Source organism: Ambystoma mexicanum, chromosome 4p (genome assembly GCF_040938575.1).
Source record: "Ambystoma mexicanum isolate Mex_15411 chromosome 4p, UKY_AmexF1_1, whole genome shotgun sequence".
Taxonomy (NCBI): Eukaryota; Metazoa; Chordata; class Amphibia; order Caudata; family Ambystomatidae; genus Ambystoma; species Ambystoma mexicanum.
The window spans coordinates 1234069085-1234092179 of record NC_090927.1 but is presented as its reverse complement, the minus strand read 5'-3'; the positions used below and the strand labels follow the sequence as shown (position 1 = coordinate 1234092179).

General features: G+C 45.1%; 1 protein-coding gene across 5 annotated transcripts in view; it reads left to right on the top strand.

Annotated features, from left to right (window-relative positions):
- TTC13 (tetratricopeptide repeat domain 13) overlaps positions 1-23095 on the top strand; it is a 1871796-nt gene that overhangs the window by 1469256 nt on the left and 379445 nt on the right. For 3 of the 5 annotated variants that reach the window (XM_069606893.1, XM_069606894.1, XM_069606891.1), the window contains one exon: positions 1107-1216. In XM_069606893.1, coding sequence (XP_069462994.1) covers positions 1107-1216 — 110 coding nt within the window. The remainder of the gene's footprint in view (positions 1-1106; positions 1217-23095) is intronic. The other 2 variants (XM_069606895.1, XM_069606892.1) reach the window with 1 other exon arrangement.

Genomic DNA, 23095 nt, shown 5'->3' with positions numbered 1-23095 from the left:
AAATTAAAGATGTGTTTTGGGTGAAAAGGTGAGTGGACAAAGGCATACACATTATGGAATAGGGAGGGTTTTGGATGGACAGCTAGCATTAGAAGTGTGTAAAAATAGCAGGAAGATGTTGCTGGCTCATTCCACCTGGTAGATGGTCCTCTGATGGGTTGTCAGAGGTTTAAGCATTTAATTGGTACCACAGACCCACTCAGTCCCGCTAGCCTGCTAAATCTGTGGGCGACAACTCTGCCGCTAGCTTCTTTCAGTTTGGCAGTACTGCGTAAAACAAGGGTATAACTCCCCAGCCATCAGATAACCTATTGCTAGATGAACTGGCCTTATTTGCTGTCTCACTATTTACAGAAAAAAAGAAATGCACAAAGCCAGACTCATACACATTAAAAACATCTTCAGAATTGGTTCTTAATGTGGATGAGTTTTCTGTGGGCCACCAGTTTCAAAGTTAAATAGCAACAAAGTTATAAGCCTCTGGAAACATGTTCTTCCTGTTAAGAGTCAACTTAACCATAGCTTCAGAATTGCTACCGCCGGCCCAGAGATGTCATGTTTGTGTGTTAAGTGTATGAGCTCATTACTCCGACAGTCCAAACATGTTTCCATTGGGGAAATATTCCTTGTAATAATATCACAAATGAATCAAAGACAGATTGAGGACATCTCTAGGAATTTCACTCCTTTTTTCATTATTCTTTTATGGAGATGTTTTCTTTGGTAGATAAGCATATTGTACAAATCATGTGGTTCAAAACATTGCACAAATGTCAAGGTATTCCTTATATATCTTTCTATTTACTGATCCATCTAATTTAGTAATGTGTGTCCTGTTTTTGCATATTTGAAGCATTTTGAGGCTAATTACTTTTGGGGGCCGTCTTTAACTTGAATCACTTTTATAATCGAACGTATCTATTTTCTTCATGCTGTGTTCCGCACACAAATATTAATTTTGTAAGTGTGGATTGTGTAATATGAATTCTGTGTCTATGCCACATAAGATTCTCACATTACCAGATAGTAATCAGTATTGATGATTTAAGATGTAATGTTTGTCCCTTAAAGCATCTATTTATAATACTTATCTCATATTTTGAAAGCAGTTTAACAGCAAAACAAGAGATGGGTTCACAGTGAACACAAAAGTTCCCAGCCTCAAAGACCAAGGCAAAGAATATGATGGATTCACATTTACTATAACAGGAGATAAGTATGTTGGCCTTTAAAACGTCTTCAGTACATGTCTTTCCATACTATCCCTTTATTCCATGCGAGACATAACCTTTATAAACTATTCTTAACAAGTATTTCAAAAGAAAAATGGTTAGCTCTTAGCATACTTTGCATTTATATTGATGTTTGCATGGTCCACCTTTCTTCTAATTCTTCTATACATATGGTATTTTCTTTTCTTGCGATATCTGAATGCTATATGTATTTTTTCAGCAGATTCCTGATTTGCCATCATTTGTAGCTTTGTGAATTCATTTTCTTTCTCACTAAACCATAAGCAAAAGGTCCTGCTGGGGCTCTCGCATGCAGCCACGCCACCAGACTTGCTCCAGGCTGTTGTCTGTTTTTCCTGCCAGAAGAATCGGGGTTCTTTCAATACAAGTAGCCACTCTCTCTGCCCCTCTTTATATGAGGCACGCTAAAAAAGGAGTAAGTCGATGTCAAACATATAGACTACTCTTTGCTTCTGTTGCTTTAGGTTAGATAATGAGTCTTCTTTTAACTAGAGGTCCAATTCTTGAGAGCTTGGATGAATGATGGAAGACCCTTAAAACAGTTCTCAAAACATATTCCAAAAACTACCTCTTATGCGTCTGTGACTGTAAAACTGTCCTGCAAAATGTTTTTCCCCTTCATTTCCAGCTGACAGGCTTTTAAATGTCTGCTCTAGCAGGGGTGATGAACCATCTATGCACTGTCAATCAAATAACATCGGGAGCAAGCTACACAGCTCGCTCCGAGCATAATCACAGCACCTTGGTGAATGCTACATAGAGATTCCCTCAAACTGACCTGGATCCCAGACTAACCCTTCCAGAGACCACGTGCCCCATTTACGGACGTCAACTCTATGCCAGAGATCCATTCGACCACTGGCAACCAAACAACATTCAGCCATGATGCTCGCACTACCTTAGGTGCCTGGCACTTTGTTACACCATCGTGCTCCAATATCCCTCAGTCCTGAAGACAGTGCGGTGCCACAACCAGCAGGTTCTGATCCCTTCAACCGATGGCAGCTTCATCTATTCACCACACTAGAAACACCTGATTTTATTGTGTCGACAATGTTTGTGTATTGCCTCATTATTAGCAATACATAAAATTATAGTCACCTTAGATGTACTAACCCACCAAAATATGCATAATCTGTTGTGATTTGTATGCAATGTTTTTCTTTGTGCCTAGGATGGCATATGCCATTGTTTTAAACATATTTTCTTATGTGAACTAATAAAATTGCATTGTTTAATGCTTAGAAAGGAATTCACTTCCCTTTTTCCTGTAAGAGCTATCTGATGCATGCTGTCTGAAGCTCCCCTGCCGACAAAAGCAAACTATCCTAGCGTCAATGACAAGGGTAGCCTTTGACTCCATATTCCTTCGATAAATTTGCTCTAGCAGGGGGCCAGGAAAGGCAACCTTGTGTCTTTCTATCTGGAGGGGATAGGTGAAAAGCATCAACACCTGCCGCTTGTATGGCAACCCGTAAGGCATCAGACCTGGCGAGTAAAATTATGCTGAATGGGTCTCAGTGGATGGCCCCCATTTGAAACCATGTACTTGCAAAGATTATTCAGCGCCCGTAACGCTGAATAATCTTTGCAAGTACATGGTTTCAAATATATAACATATATTTTTTTTTTTTTCTTTTTCAGTTTCTTTAACTTTAACCATGTTGTATGTCCCACTTGGTTGCACCCTCATAAACTGTCTGCCCATTTTCCTCATCTTTGTGCTGTTGTACAGGCATCCTTTGGGGGAAATGTGTTATTGTAAGTCACTTCTGATCGAGATTGACATTCCTATTCTTAAAGTAAATAATAATAGCCTCAAACAGACGGCATTGGTATACTATGCTGCAAAGTTGCTAGCATCAGCTTTTTGAAATCCTCATGGTACGTTCTCTGCCAATTCTACGTGGTGGCACCACCTGAACCTGTTACTGTTCGCCAAGCACAGCTCTGTGAAGGAGACAGTCCCTATTTTCAAGATGAACCAAGAGGTATTCTCCCCTTGAAAACATCTTCCCTGGCTTACATGGATGCTTTCAGTCAATACTGGATGTTTTCCAGCTTAACATCTTGGTATCTTCTGTTCAAGACCTCCTCTGCTGCTTTGGGTAAGGTGTCGAGAGCACGAAGATTTAACCCTTGGAATTGGTCTTTACGTCAGTAATGCCATTGATGCCACATCCGACCCAGCCACTGCTACTCATTGGGGAGGAATCCGTTGTGGGCCATCTGATGTCGTCTACATTGCCCACTCTGTTTCCTCCAATATATCACTTGGTGCTAAAAGTATTTCTTTCCATTAGTGAAAGATACGAGGCAGAATTTCCTCAGAGTGAATTTGGCTGTCTTACCTTGTAGTGACCAGGATTGTTAATGCATTAAGAAACACTGAATATAAAATGTTAAGCGAGAAGTCCTCTGGCTCTTTAGTGGATCTTGCTCCATTCTACACTGGGCTAGGCAGTATTTTGTCCACTCCGCATACTGCAGAGAGCTTGGTGTTTCAGGTTTCCACTGCTTGCTTAGATGAAACTCCTTCGAGGGATGGGGTTTGCCTCTGGGATCCTTTTCCTACAGTTTAATGCTTAGTGTATTTTGCCCGTTTCCTGCACTGTGTGCTCTTCCAGGACATTTCCAAATTAATCTTAGCTCTGGTCTGGACGTGACCAACTGTTTGGGCAGGATCATGGGCACTGATGTGATCCGGAAACACTCATGCATACATATACCTGGCTTTTCTGCAGATGTGCAAACAAGTCATTAACATGCCCTTAAACAGGGCCCTATGTCTAAGGTAACAAAGTGAGATCTGCCTATTTACTCGACACATGAAGAATGTTGTTTGTGCATTACCGTGACAGAATCATGATCATGGCTATTCTTTTAATGCCCCAACATTGCCCTCAAAAAGCAGGCGGGGCACACACAAGGTGGTTGGAGGCAAGCAGTGGGAGGACATGGGGATAAACAATGGATAATGGGGAGGGCAATGACTAGTTGGAGAAGTTTAAGACTTCAACTAGTGTTGAGACTTTGGGTGTGTGTACTTTTACAGCATAACCTTTTAGTGCTAATGGGCTATTTTCCTACCCTTCGCCATCTTTGCAGTGGGCAACTCGGCAGCATTGGCTTAAACAGTGGGATCTTTGCCGTCGTATAGGTAGAGCTTCATGCCATAGTTGCTCTTCCCACAAGGCCATCCTGCATTAGGGGTCATTCACACTCAAACTCTTTTATGAGGTGGACCTTGTACACTGGATCTCAATAGGAGGCAAGGTATGTTGCACTAGCGGGTCCTGAAGATCGTTTTGTCTGTGAGCTGCCTCTCTATCAAGGGATGCCCCACTCCAAACCATCCTTGCCCTCCCTCTTTTCTTTGCTAAATGAGATTGTAGAACTTATAAGGATACCATCAAGAAGCATTCAAAATGCTTCTTGTTCCCAAGCAGGATGGTGGCATGCAGCTTTTTCAATTTGCCTGTTGAGCGTGTTCCTCTGAAAGGAGAAGTTCAAGGTGACGACTTTGACCAAAATTCCCTAGGCACTTTCACAGGAAGTTGTAAGTGTGCCTGGACTGCCCAGCTGTTCGGGTCTGTAAACCCATCCATGTGACCTCCTAGGGGGGTACCTGCAATTCATTGCAGGGGATGTTCCTTGCCGGATCACTGTACTGTATTTCATTCTAACTTTTGCCCAAGGGTCTTTACAAATGTCTTTGCTGTGATGGCCCATACATTTAAATTCATCTTTCCCTATAAGGAGGGCTTGTGATCTGCTTTATTCCCTAGATTGTTCATTGAACTACAAGAAATGTCGACCAGGATCCAGTTCATTGTAGTGCTCTTGATACTGAGTCCAGGAAAGCAATTTCCACTCCTGGATATGGTCTGAGACCTGTCATCCAGTGTGTGTCTATCCGGTCCAGACTCCCACATAGAGGCTTCAAAGTTGTGTATCGAGCCTCTTTGACTTGAGCATCTTTCTGGTGCCAGATGCAAGGCTGCAGATGTGCTCCTTGCAGTGAGCTCTGAAGCCTTAGCAGTCTCGTTTTAGTGAGATTAAAAGGATAAGCTGGAAATGTCAACCTATTTGCACTGAGGCATGTTTTAGAAGTATCTCTCCCTAGTATACTCCAGGGAGAACTGTTTCGCCAGTCAAGCCCAGAATTGATTTTTGATAGCTTTCTTTTTACTTGGAGCCCTTTTGCTGTCAGTCACAGGTACGATTATAAGAAAATTCTGTGCAATCACCTTTTGGAACTCTGGCCACCAAATCAGCTCAACAAAGCACAGAACGGAAGATACTAATTCATATTGTCACCTGCTCCTTTCATCATTCTTCCAAGCTCACTAGTGTACATCTCATTGTTGTACGCTCAGCCGTTTTATCATTAAAATATATCAAATTTTATTTATCAACCACAATCTAAAAATCATTATGCAAAACTATATATATATCTCCCTAAAGACTTACAAATCATTGCTCCTTTTAAATGCACACACATAGTGAGAGTGATGGGGTTAGTACGTGTGTCAATTTAATACTCATGCTCGATGCAAAGAAGCTATAGAGCTCTTCACTTTTATGATTGTATAGGTCTAGACTATCTTTGCTTATAACTTATGACAGACACCGGCACTGCATAATGCTAAACGAAGCAGCTTAGTCATTTGGCTGTACACTGGATGCAAACATCAACCGCAAACAATATCCAAAGCTGAGATGCCTCTTCTTCAGGGAAATCATTTAGGGGTTGCCAGTGGTTGCAACTGCGACCCCCGAGGTCTCCCTTGCTACACCTGTGGTCTCCCTTGCTACACCTAAAAATAAAAACACGTTTTTTTAATTTTTTTAAATGCACACTCCTGGGCTGTGGCCAGCGCCATGTGGCTTTTTGCTTCTGGAGTGGCTGGCTTTCTTTTTCAGGGGTTCCACAAGTCTAAGAATTTCAGCAGTGACCCTAAATGAGGGAAAAAAAGAAATAACAAATATTTTGTCTTTCTGGAATTCTATACTATAATTGCTAGACTCATTAAAGGTTTATTTCAGGCACACTTCAGGGGGTGAGCCACTGATTTCGTCTGTTCTTAAACACCTCAACTCAGCCTTTCATCCTTCTGAGGTCGATAAATGAGTACCAACACAGAAGTGCTATATAATAAAACATCATCATTTGGCATGGACGTCCGCTTGCATTTACAGTAATTTGGTAATATGGGCCTATACACACTGATCTTAACAATACATATGGCGATCCATTCTTGTATGAAATGTCTATCACATTATAGTCATATTGTAACCATATTTTTCATACTGTACTTAGGAACAATGCTGTGTGATACCACTACCTGTTTTGTCAAGGGGTGAACGGTTATGTTCCATCGTTTCCCGTGATATCACTTTGGCGTGGGGTCAAATGACACTTCCTCTGATGTCATCAGAGGTCAAGGGTCATATGATGTCACTTCCGCTAACCCTGGCATTTTGGTGAAATGACATCCCTGCTCATCTTAGACCTAAACTCATTACATGTACAATGTATTCAACTTAAAAATGTCAACGCTGGTGTGTTTCTGCCTTTTTGTTCCGGGGTCAACTCTGAACACTGAGAGCCTCTTCAATTCTTCCATAGGCGTTCATTAGGACAACAAAAATGGATATCCCCAAATGTGCTTATTGATAATCTTCCGTTTTAGAAGAGAATCTTTTTTACTCAAAACTCTGCACCTATAGAAATATATATATGCGTATGTCAACCTTCTGTGCATTTAAAAATAGTATAATAATGTTTTTCAGACAACCAAAATATCTCCCAGAACAGATAAAACAAACTTGCTAAGGACCTTTCAGTTTCATCCTGCTTTGTTTGGTTCGGTTTAAAATCCTTCACTGCTTTTCAGTAGCACATTTTCAAGAAAATTCACACCGGTTTCTACACCAGAATGTAAAAACATTCTGTAAAAACAGTAGTATTAATACACCATTATTCAGAACCATTTTACTAGTTCAATTCCAGTAACACTGCACTTACTTATCCCATAGAAAATCATATTTTCTCCAGTTGCCTTCAACACAGTGTACAGCAATATTAATATGTATACATCTGTTCTCCCATGGTCTCCCTCGTGGGTGGCCTGAAGGGGAAACAAACATATTAAGGAACTTTCTACCTTTACTTGCTCGCTTTGTTGTAGTTTTATTTCTTAAGTACAGGAGCGGTAACCCCATACACTGTATCTACAGAAACGAAACGCTCTGTTCAGCCTTAACAGTTGCTCATTATGTAAATGGTACATTATCAACATCTACAGTGTATAGCCCCTTTGCATCGTATAACTTTAATTTACATTTTTTTTAAAATGTATTTATTTGCATTTTTAAAGCGCTCCCACAGCCTGGGGGCATTGAGGCGATGTTACAGGAATATGTCTCTCAGATGTGTATTTATAACGTGCTTAATACCCAGAGGTTTCGGATCGAACCTGTGTTGCTTCGTGCCGTCTTGTTTCCAAGGCAAGCACGTTGCTGCTGAGCTATCCTCCAGATTTATCTTCCAGGTTCCTTAAAATCAAGCCCCAATGCTTCTTCATTATCACATACCTCCTTATTATTTTACTTGGTATAGGGCCACTCATCAAGCGATCGTTGCATGAGACTTGTTTGCCTGGTGCACTTCCTGTTGTAAAAACGTATCTGCCGGAATGACGCCACTCCTAACCGGCCATAACTGACTTTCCTTAAACACTAGACCAACTTTGACAGCAACTCTTGCAAACCGCCAAGGTGTAATTAATAGCCGCAAAACACCATACTTTATTCCTGTATTTCGCCTTTACAAAACAGACACCATTTTGAACATATGTCAGGGCCTCAAATGTCCCTGCAGTACTTTAGCAAGACTGTCAACACAAGCTTAAAATATTGTGCTAGAGGAAGGCTCAACCCTCCCTCCCCAAGATAGAAACATAATTTGAAAGAAAAATTGTGGTGTACTCCCTGAATGGGGTTAGTTTTACACTAATAAGGGGCCCCATTCAATACTTGCATTGAGGCCCCTCTTTATTGTATCAGATTTCTGAATCCGTTTCTGCTCCATTTTCTGAAGTAGTGAATCATTGTTCATTGTGAGTCTTATCTGCCATATCACAAACCAGAAAAAGTCTTCCACTGTGTGCTATTTCCATACAAAGTGTTGAATGTTTTTCTTGTACTTGATGTCTCACACACGATCGGTGCTCACAAATTTGTTGTCACACTTCCCCTTTTATTTTACCTAAATATACCAAATTGCGCAGGCATTTGATCCAATATACCACATATTTAGTTTTTGAAAACTTTTTAAACTGCCAATGGATACCATTAATCTCAATTTCCTTGATAGTCTTGGTCAAACTACACACTGGACATTGACCATACTTAAAATGGCCTGTTGCTGGAGGTAAACCCCAGACCAGCCTGTCCTGTTCTACTTTGTTGTTGTAGGCACACCTCTCGATTGATTTTCAAGGCTCTCTTTTTACATTATCTAACTGTTTTCTTAGAATACCCCAGTGAAATAGGATGTTGCTCTAACATTTGTGCTTCTATGCCAAAGTCAGTCCTGCTTGAGCAGTTACTGCTGATCCTCAACAACTGTTTGAAGGGCAAGTTATCTTTCATTGTTTTTGGGTGGATGCTCTCAAAGTGTAGAACACTTGGCTTCTTATAGAGCAAAGTAATGAGCTTCCCTTGTCCCTTTTTTTATCCAAATATCCAGGAAGGGTAAAGCCTCATATGACATTGTCAATTTCATATTGGGGTGCCCACTGTTTAACTACTCATGAAATTCTACAGGAGTGTTAACTGGTCCCCTCCAAATTGTGAAGATATCGATGAACCACCTCCATAGTATCAATTTAGGGCTGTATAGATTATTAGTCAAGACCTGTAGATCTTCAAAAGAAGCAACATACACATTTTCCTAATCCAGGGCGATCGTCGCCCCCATAATCGTGCCTTTAATTTGTTTATACAAGCACATTTAAAAGACATTTTTTTTCTGTTAATGCTAGTCTGATACACTCGTCTATGAAAGAAGTGGGAAATGAATCTTGCCCAGCTTTGCTACCGTTCAGGACTGTCTCAATGACTTTGAGGCTGGTTTGTTGCGGTATGTGTGTGTAGAGGGATTCCACATCAAAAGACACTAACCGGTCACACTCTACTATAATTCCGTCCACAACCTTGATGTCTGTGCTATCTTTAATATATAAAGGAGTCATAAGGACGAAAGGTTTAATTACAAAAGTCTCCCTAAGTAGAAAATGGTTCCAGGAGAGACCCAATTGACGAGACATGGGGTCTCACTGGTGGTTTGCCTGCACCTGTATGCACCTTTGTCAAGATGTAATAAATCTGGATTCTGGAGTTGGAAATACTAATTAGTACCTTCCGTTCGGTGCTTTGTTGAGATTATTATCCCGGATGAGGGAGATACTGGTCCTTGTCTCAACCCTTTGTTAATGACACCAAGATCACCTTCATTGCTGTCCTTCTTTCAACTCGGGGAAGGATTTTGCACATCTAGGTAGGCAAAATTGCTGTGTTGCATTACCTCAACAAGACCAGCCTTGTAGTTTCTCTTTGTTTGTGCAGGCAAACAATGTCAATATGATATTCGGCTCCTCAGCAGGAAGTCTACTTCCTAGCGTTTCATCTGGCTAGTACAGAGAACGTTCTGGTGCATGCCCAGAGCGGGCACACAATAACATTCCAACATATTTGCAGAATGGGAGTCATATGTTGATCACTTTCCCTGCAAAATAGAAATACAAGTGCCTTCCTCAAAGGTTCTCTGTGTGGATGCATTGCTACTGAGTGACCATGACCAGGGTGGACAAAGAATATTTGGTGTCCCAAGCTCCTGGGCATGTTGGTGTCCACCCCATTGAGGCTTTCACTAAGGAGACGCAACAGGCTCAACAGAACCACAGGCATTAATGGAGCTCTTGAAGGACATGAAACCATCGCTAATTAAGATGTGGAAACTCTGACGAAAAGAGGGTGGGAAGTCAAACCGGTGCCGGCTGCTGAGGACCCAGCGGGCAGCATCTCCTTAACAATGTCCTTAAATCTCATATAGAAGTTTGTTTTGGCGTTGATTTAAAACCATATACAACAATATATATGCAAACTCAGTTCAATCATATATACACAGAAATTGCATTATTATTCGCCTACAAGCTAAGATATTACAACTCTTGTCCACTTTGGATTTCCACCTATTTGAACTGTCTACTTATATGCCCCAATAATCCTATATTTGGACAGTTTCTATAATTTCCCCATCAACTTTAATTATGGGTTGTTGGAACCGCCTCTTCCTTGGCGATTAACAAACCATCACTTTGGTCTTAGAGATGTAAAATTAATCACCTCTTTAGCAGCATTCTAGAAGGTTGTAATTTCCTTTGTAATCCCATTGGGATCTTTGATATCAGGATTTCATCGTCGTGAAGAGAGCTGCCATTTTATATCCCCCAGGCTTGGTGCATCTGCATCTAACTCTGTGATGCTATCAGTCAGGCTGTTAATATATAGGGAGCATTACATGGGAGCAAATACACACCCCTGCCTTACTCCCACCTTAATCTCAAATAGTGCCGTATAGCCCTTCCTGTCACACTTTTTTGTGCCCATCGCTGGTCCCTATGCCACCGATGGAAACTATCTGCTTACCTCATTGTACCGCTAACACAGTGCTTCCAGCCTCATCGAGTATGGCGCCCAGCATGACACGCACGTTTGTCTTCATGCCCTATCTGTCATGGTATAACGTGTTGCCGTAACAACATGGCGGTCACAGGACTGCGGATCATACTGCCATGTATATCAATCACTGATAGACACCGCAGAGTGCGACTCAACGCTAAAGTTCGGACACCTTTAGCTCAGCACTCCTCCTTCCCTTCTTGATCTGCTTACCTTCTCCTTGTTTCTGCCTTCCTTGTTTCCATTCTGCTCTGTTTCCCAGTCCACTGTATTGGCTCAGTGTGTTCCATCTTGGTTTGCTTACTGCCATGTGCCAACTATTTGTTGCCTACATTCCTGCTCCAACCTTAGTCCTTCAGTTCCTACTTACATGGTCCTTGTTGCCCCTTTCCATTTCTACCACCATCATCTGCTTTATTCGGTGTAAAATCGTCATAGCTTTGCAAAATAAACAATTCATTTAAAAGAAAAGGGAAATATTTACAATCAATATCCACAATCTATAAAATATTGACTTTAACAAAGTTATGAGATCATAACAGTTAGTAGCTCATCCCACAGTCTATTTTCATCTGACCATGTGACAGGAGACTGTGTTTTCAGCTCCTTCACATTTAACACTATTAAATGAATAAAACCTAGCACTTCTAGTGTTTTTCCATTACACCTCAACAGAAGCTTGTCTCGCTTCTCATGTTCATTGCAACTTCTTGAATAGCTAACCAGGTTCTTGGTGGCCCCTTCTCTTGACACTGGACCAGGCAAGCCTTCTCGAATCTTCCTTCAGCATCAGCTGTTTTCTCATACTGTACCACATTTTCAGCCCTTCTATTCATAGGGTCCTGATTTAATAAAATGTGTTGTGGAACACCCATATTCTATACACACGTACATATACATTGGTGGCACCGCCTGCAGTCTATTCACTACGTATAGCCAGCCTCAAGATTACTTAATTTACTTGCGTTACAGCATTTGTACAATTGTAAAACGACTTGCATTTTCTTCAGTGCTCTTCATACGTCCAATCTTCATTTTGTTCACGAAATGTTACTCAACTCTTTGCTTCGTCATCAGGATCTATAAAGTTTATATACTTTTTATCTTCGTGGTATAGGTACCATTACTGGCCTTGCGCATGTCGCAATTTCTGGTTTTCAACATATAGGCAACATGAGGGCGGGACTTCCAGTAGAGGCACTTGGCTCCTCCTCTACACTCCCCCCTCTGGTTGATTCATCGACCACTCTCCCATCAGTCTTCACATCTAGACATCCTCGTCTGAAAAAGTGCTTTTTTGGAGTCCATGGGCCTCATTACACGTTGTCCGGTAAAAATCGGAATTTAACGGCATGGCGCTATCAGAGTGTCCGCCCTCGCAAGAGGCCGCTAATAGCATCCCATCACGAGTAGGCAGACACGAGCATAGCGCCATGCCGTAAATGACCGTACCGCCCTGCCGCTAAATTCCCCAAAACGCCCCTTACCGGCGTCGTCCAAACCGTCGATAGCGCCTCCACCCTCCCGCCACCTGTAAATAGTGGTCACCGCTATTACCGGTCACCGTTAAAAAGCAGAACTGGAAATTACGCCATCTCACAGGAATGGGAAAGAGCACGGCGGCCATCTTTAAAAACACAATCCATTGCCATCCTCTGCATCCAGGACAAATATCCAGGGAACTCCGACCAGGAACCATACCGGACAGCCCGAAGATGCCGAAGGCCCTAAAAAAAACAGCTGATCGCCAGCGCAAAGAAAATTTTTCCAATGCGGAGCTTGTGATGCTGACAACCACACTTGCTGCCAATGCAGAAGTAGTGTTTGTGAGTGACATGTGGAGGGAGGCCCTCCTTAAGAAAAAGGCCATCTGGGCCGAAGTCGCACAAAAAGTCAGTGCGGTGGGCACTACCACCCGGAGTGTCCAGGACTGCCGCAAGAGGTGGGACGACCTCCGGGTCCATGTGCGGAATATATTATCAGTGAACCGCAACATGGCAATGGGCACAGGAGGTGGCGCAGAGTCCCCATTGAAGTTGAAGGAGTGGGAGGAGATATGTGCCTCCACGATTGGAGTCGAATCGATCGAAGGGGTCGGAGATATGGAGCTTGGCGTGGCCATTTCATCCGATGGAGGTGACTGTATACACCAAACAATGCGCAGTGAAGGGTGAGGGGTCCCTCAATCATGTGTCCATATGAATGCCGTGGATCCAGCCACAAACAGACATGCATGCATCACCACATACCCGTCCAAAACAGGGCCAATCATGCATGAGCCAGCCAACATCCCCATTACCTGCCTCCACACAGAAGAGCCCCAAACGCATTGGACGGCATGACGTATGCATCCTACATAAGGCAAGTCGACCCATAGATGATGATTTACCCCTTTTCTCACCCCTGCAGGATCTCACACGGAAACTGAGGAGCCCCACACTTCAACACCTGCTCCCGCACCCAGGAAAAAAGCCAGGAGGGATGCCACGGGGGACACCGCCACACCCTCTAGGGGACCCAGGAGAAGTGACCATGATCACAGGGACAAAGGCAGCAGGAGCAGCAGTTCCACGCAGCCAGAGGCCATGCCTGCTGCCGTCGTGGCATCCACGGGAGTGTGTCTCCCAGCAAGTGAAGACAGCATTGAGGGAGTGCACTCTGCTGCCACCAGCTCAACGGGTGAGGCAGCAGCCACTGCCCCACTTTCGGATGCAGAGGTAGCACCTGGCATTGGGGATCTGAGTCAGAGCCCCATACTGCCACGCCCCTTACTGTCAAGCCCAATGTTCTCACCAGGTCCGTTTAGCCAAGGCGGATCACCCACCCACAACCAAGATGTGTCATGGAGCCCCAAGGTATCCTCACCTGATGCCAGTGCAATGGATCCAGGCGCATCAGCCATCCCACCAGTAGCCACCATGCAACATGATCTCCCAGCCATCTTTCAGCGGCAGACCGAAATCACTGGTCTAGTAGGGCAACATGTGGCTGAGATAGGGCGCCTGAGGGAGGACATTGGTGCATTTGCACAGCAGACAAGGGCGTGGACCCCGCCTCCTCAGGGAGTTCACGGCAAAGTAGCCCCCTACGCCGGTCTATGCGCAACCTGAGGCGCACCACATCGCAACCACCCGAAGACGGAGCAGGCACTGACAAATAGGGCCATCAAGGACTATCTGCCACATGTGGAGAGGGACACGGTCACGCCTTGAGGCTCACGTGGGAGTGTTGGGGGGGGGGGGGTAAGGGTGTATTCGGGGGTGTTGTGGGGGGAGGGGGGTAAAGGTGTATTTGGGGGTGTTGTGGGGGAGGGGGGTAAGGGCGTTTGCACAGTTGGGGTCATGCACTTTCTGTTCACATTATGTTCGAAATACAATGTTCTGAGGTTGAAACACAGGCATGTTCTCCATCATTGTGTATGTGTGATTTTCTTTGGGACAGGGGCCTTTGTGGGCCTCAAAATGGGCACAAGGGCAACAATGCACATCTCTCCATCCATGATATCCCACCTTTGTACATGATGCTATTCCTGAATCAGATGCTGACGCAGATCCTGTCCTGCCGTGCCATCGCCTCTTGCATGTCCTGGAAGAGATTTTCACCCATACTCAACCACATCATGCTCATCTGGTGGTTGCATAGTGGCATGGGCACATTCTATCAGATGCACATTTAGTTGTGCCTTACACATGCCATGGTCATCTTCGCCTTGAATCCGGGGGTTTGTTGGCTGCCGTTGTGGTATTTGTGGACGCCCTGGTGGTGCTTGCTGCGCCAGTCTTGCCCTCCGCCTCCCTTTCATCCGTGCTGCCTGTTGTTGTTGGTGCTGCACTGCAATCATGTACACAGGCCCATGTCATGCTGATGGTATTGGGACCATCTTGCTGTGGGAAGGGGTGTGGTGTGCTCTTTATTGCTGCCTGCCTCCATTGCCTCCACCTGTGGCAGATGGGAACACTGCTCAGGTCTGTTAACGTGTGGTTTTCGTTGCTGTTATTAGCGCCATGCCGGTAACTGCTTTTTGGGTCTTTGGGATGCCAGTATTGCCATGTACGCATGGGTTGTGATTGCGTGCTATTAGCGCCATGGCGCTATTTACGGTGTGGGGGTCGCGCGCACGCTATTATTGGCACCGTACTTTACAGGTCCACTAATAGCGGTGGGTCCGGGTCGTGATCGGCTTGGGAGAATAACGTTGCCGGTATTTCGTTACCGGTAACGGTATTCCCTTACCGGACAACGTGTAATGAGGCCCCATATCTTCATTACTCCTTTCCGAGATCCTGCTGATTTCTCATGTTCATCAACACTCCAGTTCATGAGACTACATTGTCCATTCAGGCTGCAGTAGATCCATCTTCCCACATACTTCTTGTGGCTCTTCAGATATAGGAACTTCGTTCCCTCAGGTACAAAGATACTGACCTTTTATATAGTCTCTAATTTCTTCATATATCAGCTGTTTAGGTCCAAACCCAGACTCAACATCGATCATGATCTTCATTCCTACTTCTTTCTTTGCTGTCTTCTTGCACTGTGTGATTATTATTCTGATGGCACAGAATCCAAACATGATCATTACCAACAATGTTCCAAGAAACTTGAAGATACTCGCCATCCATTCTGGAACCCATGAGAAGATCGATGCAAACCAGCTGTCGTCTGAAATATCTTCTACTTCATCTTCCATCTTAATGTGCAAGTTAGTCGTCATCGTTATGTCCTCCATCAAGGTCCCATTCTCTTCATCATGAGAAGGTATGAATGTGCAATATGATTCTCCGATTTTGGCACACACACCTCAAGCCATAGCTGTAATCATGTCCAAGACATATTTGTTCTGAACAGTCCTCAGTCTTATGGCTCTCAGTTTCTTTGATCGTATTGAATCCCTTTATGGTAGTGTTGATCGTCTGCAAGAGCTCCCATCTGGTAATCTGTAACCATTTAGCATTCGTCATCGTCTGGATCCCTCGCATGAAGATTGTCGTGAATACTGCTGAAGTTTGGCTGAAATATGGAATAGCATTGAAAGCTTCTATTGATTTAGGTGTGAAGTAGTTCTCCCTTTTGGTTCGATTGAGAAATTCAACAGACGACCTCTTTCTCAGATGTGCTTCTGCTTTTGGAACCTCTCCAATGCTCCGGTCACTGTTTGGAATCGCCAATGCTGGAACATGGACAATCACTATGGAACACAGCCCTACCCAGTCCCTGGGCAGCTTCATGTATGCTCTAGATCAACAGGCCCAGTAGTGGTCCATTATCACTACTGTTCCATCCTTCATTCCTGGTACATAAAAAATTCGATAACACTGCTGATTCTCTCCAACGTTTATTTGTGCCATTGTTGTGAAGCATAACTCTGCACTGGTCAGAGGCACTATCTGCAACGGGCCTCCTGTGTCATTGACCCATGTCAGCAACTTTGCAAGCTTCGACCAGAGGGGTTTGCATCCCTTCTCCACACGATCTATAACTGGCTGGTGATGCCCTGTTACTGCCACTGCTCTGCATACAACTATGCCTTCTTCCCATCCATCTGGAGAAAGTACTGTTCCCCAGATTTGCATCTGGCCTCCCCCCTTGTATCTTCATATTTCTCCATCAGTCTTTCCTTGACAATTGAGCTTTCTACTTATTTTCCATCTAATTCCTGCTCCCTTCATCCCAGGCTGTTCGTATCTCATGGGCTATACACAAGAAAGGGTCCTGCCTCTAGGGATACTATTTGGTTGCACACTGGTTCACTGTGCAAATTTAATCCAAAAAAAAACTAAGGCACACTGACAGCATATAATTAACTGCCAAGTAGTGCAAGACTGTGTCAAGCAATGCAGTGCAGGAATTCAAAATGAGTTGCAATTTGTTTTACTGGTAGTAGACACATTTAATGTTACAAACATCTAGCAAAATTTAAAGCATTCTGTGTGTGCCTGTACAGTAGATTCTAAAAGGGTTCATATAGTTAGAAACAGGTTATTTCATACTGTACAGAAAGAAACATACAACAGAACAGTTCCAACATTGTGCATGTAAGGGTAATTTACCTAGATACACACATACTTGGGCCACACACGTGTCAGCATTCCTCCATGCTCAGTACCCATGTGGCTGTCTAGTCTAGACAGTGTCAATAGTTCTCACATATAGTAGAGAAAAGTAGGAGCCAAGGGTAACCAGATTTCAAGCTCCTAGTGCATTATTTTCATGCAGGGTTACAATTCCTTATGAACACTGTAAGAGAAAAGTTGGAAATGGAAAAGGAGGGAGTCCCCAGCACTTTGAGTCCTTAAGATAAACACAACTCTGCACCTAGTGCTCATAAGAGAATGTTGTTTTCAGGGGGATTTTCACATCCTATTTAGGACCTTAGGATGGTCCGTTCGAGCCAGGCTGTAAGGTGACCTTGTATTAAGTCGACGTCTAGATCGTAAATCAAGACCCTAGTAAAGGGTAGAATCAGTCAGCAGCAACACAAGGTACTGCTGATGTTCATAGACGTTTCGGCAAATGTCATGGACAAGCCATCTTCTGGAGCCAAGGCGGTGGTCCCCTTTGCTGCCGACGCGGGCTAGTGGCATGACACATGTAATAACTTGGAAGCTGATGAACACCCGGACCAGCACGTAAGTTATTAAGTAGATTTATTGTAGTTCAATGCCAGGAACAAAACATTGGCATGTCCTTTCCAAGTCAGCATACCTCCAACTGCCAAGCATAGAATCCCCCTTCAGATAACAACACACCAACACTCCACTCACACTGACATCACTACATTCCATTTAGCAGTGATGTCATCCACTCAGCTAGCAAGACACATTACAACACTTCTCCCTCCTTTACTTTGTTGGAAACAGAGAAAGATCACACCAAAACCACCACCAGACAAAAACCCCTACATGTACGTGTGGCCAGCACGTAATGCACCAACTAGTAACACCACTGGCGACAAGAAACTGCCCCCAGAGAACACCAAACCCCCGGACACTCCAAGGAAGATCAAGGAAACAGGAAAGTGCTCCACCAAAAGAAAAAGAACCCAATAAAACCTACATGGCACCCCCAGAATACTAACAACTGTGCCAACATGTTAGGAAACATGGCACCCCGTGTCAACCAACCCTTACACCAAGTCCTACGCCCAACTGAACACCACTTCCACTCCTCCCTTTATAAACAAAACAGAGCGGAATCCCAACGCAGTCTACAAAGGGCTCACTCCTTCCATGAACAGAACCGGACAACCTTTTGAGAAACAAAAATAAAAAACTACGCACCTCCACCTGTTCCAAGCTGCCCCTTGGAACCTAGGTCCTGCCACGACCCAGCGTCCTCCAGATAACTACCTAACACGCCTCAACCCTCAGTGCACAAACATCCTCCCGTCCTAGTCTGCCCCCTAGGACACCAGGGCTGCCACCCCCAGGCACGAGCCACACAGCTCAAAAGAGCAACAACAAGCACAACAACGAAACAGTTCACACAGCACCCCTAAGGGTACCACAACACCACAAAACCCTGAACCAAAGAGAACACAACCCGCAAGAATGCGGAACACAACCAGGACCAACCACCTAAACCAGACACACCCCAAACACACACACCAAAAACTGCGGACCCATGGTCCAGCCTACTGCACAGCGCAGTACACCTACCACTCACCTAGGACCCCAGGCCCAGCCTGCTGCCACCCGAGGACACCTACTACAGACCTTGGACCCCAGGTCCAGCCTACTGCCACTCGCAGCACACTACTCCAAACCTTGGACCCCATGCCCAGCCTGCTGCCATCCGCAGCAGACCTACTACTTACCATGGACCCCAGGTCCAGCCTCCTGCGCGAACGCAGGACACCACTCTACTCACCTTGGACACCTGGTCCAACCACCTGCAAAACAGCAGGACTACTCCAACATGGGACCTACCCAACGGCCCCACCTTGCATGTTGCTATTGGAAACCCCAAACAGAGGCACACTGTAACAATAGCACAGTTCACATGCACGCAAGGATAGAGTCACCACCACTCTCCATATACACCTCCACACACCATATGCATATCTGCTAAAAGATACATTGACTTTCACATGCATATTCAGTGCTACCAAAGATTAGACATAACGTAACTGAACAATTAGGATGATAAATGTCTTAAAGCACCTTTGGATAGAAATGACTGCATGATAAACTATAATCACCCGCGGGCACCCCCACCCACGAGTCCATCCAAAGCCAAATGGAACCCATCCAGTAAAGAAAACTTGTTAAGCCGTAAGCACATTAATCAAGACTTGACTACTGATACAACACATGAGTGCCCCCACCCACAAGTCCAAACCCGAAAATGTTCAGTCCACCTGGAAGAAAATTGTTATCGAAAAATACATTGCAAATCAGGCATATTAATGCAACAATAAAACACTAAACAACATTCACTCACCTGAGACTTGCATACAATGATCACAACCCCAACAGACAGCCACTCACACACATACAAACATCCAGTGCGCGCATCCACACTCACTCACACGGGCCCATAATAGGCACACTCCCAACAACCCAACACAGCCGGCACACAAATATGATAACTTCACTAGTGATAATGTTCTCAAAAACGGAAACGTTCCCCTCCTCGCAGCGGACTGCAGTGAACTAAATCTCGACTGCTTCCCAGCCTGCGCAGCACACAAGTCACAGGGCACAGGGACTCTATCCTCAGTACCTGCCCTGACAAACCTGCAGGGATCCAATTCGTGCAGCACACCAAAGTCGATCCTGCAGTTCCAAACAAAGTCCGCCCATTCAGGTAAATCCAGCTCACTTACAAACCGCATCGTCCTGGATGCATACGTTGCCATGACACAACTTGCAGACTGACTCTTCCCCAGCTGTGTACACTCGACGCAAGAAAATGCTTCCTTGCGTTCCAGCCGCCCACGCTGGAACGCACGCAGAGCCCAGGGAAACGTCCCGCTTGGGGAGCGTCGAGCGCTCCAGATAACAATACATACACGTTCCAGCTTCCCGTGCTTGAAAGCGTGCTCAATGGAAGCCAACGTCATCATTTCGCTTGGGTTGCCACCAAGGCAACATCTCCTCTGCGCATGGACGGTCGCGGGTCCTGTGCAATCCACAGCGACGGAGCTCCTCCCCCCGGACACTCTCGCTTTGGACAAACAATGCGGACCGCCATGCCTTGTCGCACTGTTCACCCTCCAGCGCCGCGACAACAAACTCACTCCCGCTCTGACGCAGGACGCTTGGACATTCGCTCCAAAACGCGGAACACAACCCTGGTTCTGCTCCGACATGGGGACCGTCCGCAGCGCTTACCAGCACCAGCCTCAACAGCTGAAGACACGAGGGCAATCACTCCCCGGCCTCTCTGCGCACCGATCCGTGCACCGAAAATTCCACAGCTCCGCCAGGTCACGGGATTCAGAGGTGGTGCCAGGGCTCATATCAGTGAACCGCTGCCAACCCAAAACTCCACCCTGCAATCTGGGTTCTCACTGGCGGTTGCCCCATACATCCCAACACCACACATGACGTGTGTGCCGAACAACTGCTCACACACCTCCCAGCACCACCCGGTCACTGGGCAAGGCAGCTTCTGGGGCCAACAGCGTAAAACACAGCACACCGACCTGAGTGCCGACCCGGCTCCACCTTCAGCACCACCCGGCCTGCTGAAGAATCTTAGACATCCCAATTAAAACACCTTGGGCTCCAACTTGCTGTCAATTTGGCAAGTGGGCATGTCCTTTCCAAGTCAGCATACCTCCAACTGCCAAGCATAGAATCCCCCTTCAGATAACAACACACCAACACTCCACTCACACTGACATCACTACATTCCATTTAGCAGTGATGTCATCCACTCAGCTAGCAAGACACATTACAACACTTCTCCCTCCTTTACTTTGTTGGAAACAGAGAAAGATCACACCAAAACCACCACCAGACAAAAACCTCTACATGTACGTGTGGCCAGCACGTAATGCACCAACTGGTAACACCACTGGCAACAAGAAACTGCCCCCAGAGAACACCAAACCCCCGGACACTCCAACGAAGATCAAGGAAACAGGAAAGTGCTCCACCAAAGGAATAAGAACCCAATAAAACCTACATGGCACCCCCAGAATGCTAACAACTGTGCCAACACGTTAGGACTCATGACAGCCCGTGTCAACCAAACCCTTACACCAAGTCCTACGGCCAACTCAACACCACTTCCACTCCTCCCTTTATAAACAAAACAGAGAGGAACCCAACGCAGTCTACAAAGGGCTCACTCCTTCCATGAACAGAACCGGACATCCTTCGAGAAACAAAAATAAAAACTACGCACCTCCACCTGTTCTAAACACAACTCTGCACCTAGTGCTCATGAGAGAATGTTGTTTTCAGGGGGATTTTCACATCCTATTTTAGGACCTTAGGATGGTCCGTTCGACCCAAGCTGTAAGGTGACCTTGTTTTAAGTCGACATCTAGATCGTAAATCAAGACCCTAGTAAAGGGTAGAATCAGTCAGCAGCAACACAAGGTACTGCTGATATTCATAGACGTTTCGGCAAATGTCATGGACAAGCCTTTTTCTGGAGCCAAGGCGGTGGTCCCCTTTGCTGCCGACGCGGGCTAGTGGCATGACACATTAATGCCGTGAGCCATTGGAAGTGAGGCACGTCACGCCCACTTCAGAACATAGAAAGCAGACTGTAGCCCTCGGGTGAAATGTCTCATGCTTTGTGCTGACGTGCCGTCCCACAATCCCCGGTATTTCTCTCCAACGGTCCCCACGACACAATCCTTTGTTGTCCAAGCCGGAAGCCGTTTTCCACGGTCTGCTTAGAGCGGGCCGGAGGCATAAATCACGTCCTACAAACCTCTGACAGCGGTCTCCTCCCTTCAGTAAAACACATTGGTACACGAGATGGCGTGGATTTCTAGGGACTGGTTTGCTCGCTGCGGTGTGTAGTCCGCACGCATTGCCGTGCTCCCCCTAGAGCCTATTCTCGCAAGGAAGTGATTGACCACACAACATGATCTCTGGTGTGTGGTCTTTCTCTTGTCTTTAAATCTTGCACATAATCAAGTACTTCTGGAGCTGTCCATTCAGTCACCCATACCAAGGATGCTGTTCGACCCTGGAACTGACCTCTTGTATGGCAGAGTGCAAAGTGTGTCATGCAATGAGCTGTCTGGACTGCTATATCTATAGCTATGAATATCTTAGAACTCCCTATATCATAAGGTAGGAGAGCACAAACATAGCAACTCTCCTTAGAGGGCTCTTTCCCACCTCTTTCATGTGCTGATAGCACATGTTATTCCCCAAATGTGCTGTGCTGTCCAGATAATTATTTAACTAATAATCATCTTCCTTTGTGCTTCTCTTGGGCCTCTTTCTTGCAAGGTGAGTCCTTAAATAATGATCCATGAAGTATATAAAAACGGACCATCCTACAGGGGGAATCATAGGAATACTTGTCACAGAACTAGGTGACCTTGCATGCGTCACTGGTGTAGGGATAATCACATATGGCCTTGGTCTTTCAACAACCGACCATTCTGCATGAGTCACTGGAGTAGGAAGAATCAAAGGGACTTCTATCTTACTTGGGCCAACCAAGTAGACCGTATGTCTTAGCAAAATCAGAAAAACAATGATAAATGATGAGCACGCATATGTTATACACCACTACATGAGACCCCACCATTTACGATTCTCTACGTGTCGTTGAGTTTGCTCATTTTCCGGAACTCCATAATTCTCGACAGTCCACATTGTGCCTGTGTCCTATTTTAAGGAAGGAAAAAACCTTTTAATTCAGGCAACCTCGTTAAATGCTCAGGAAGCTGCAGGGTCTGTTCAGTTATTGCCATAAGTAACCGCCTAATTGCAGGGCCATTTTTAGGATCTTGTAGAAACACACGTACATTAGTACTACACCAAACAAGAACAGGATAGGCATGGAGTATGTATACAAAGACAGTGAGAAGTAGCCTATGGGCATCAGCATTTGATAGAACCATGAGGTTTATCCAAAGAGAAACTCGGTGAGGAATGAATCGGGAAACTAAT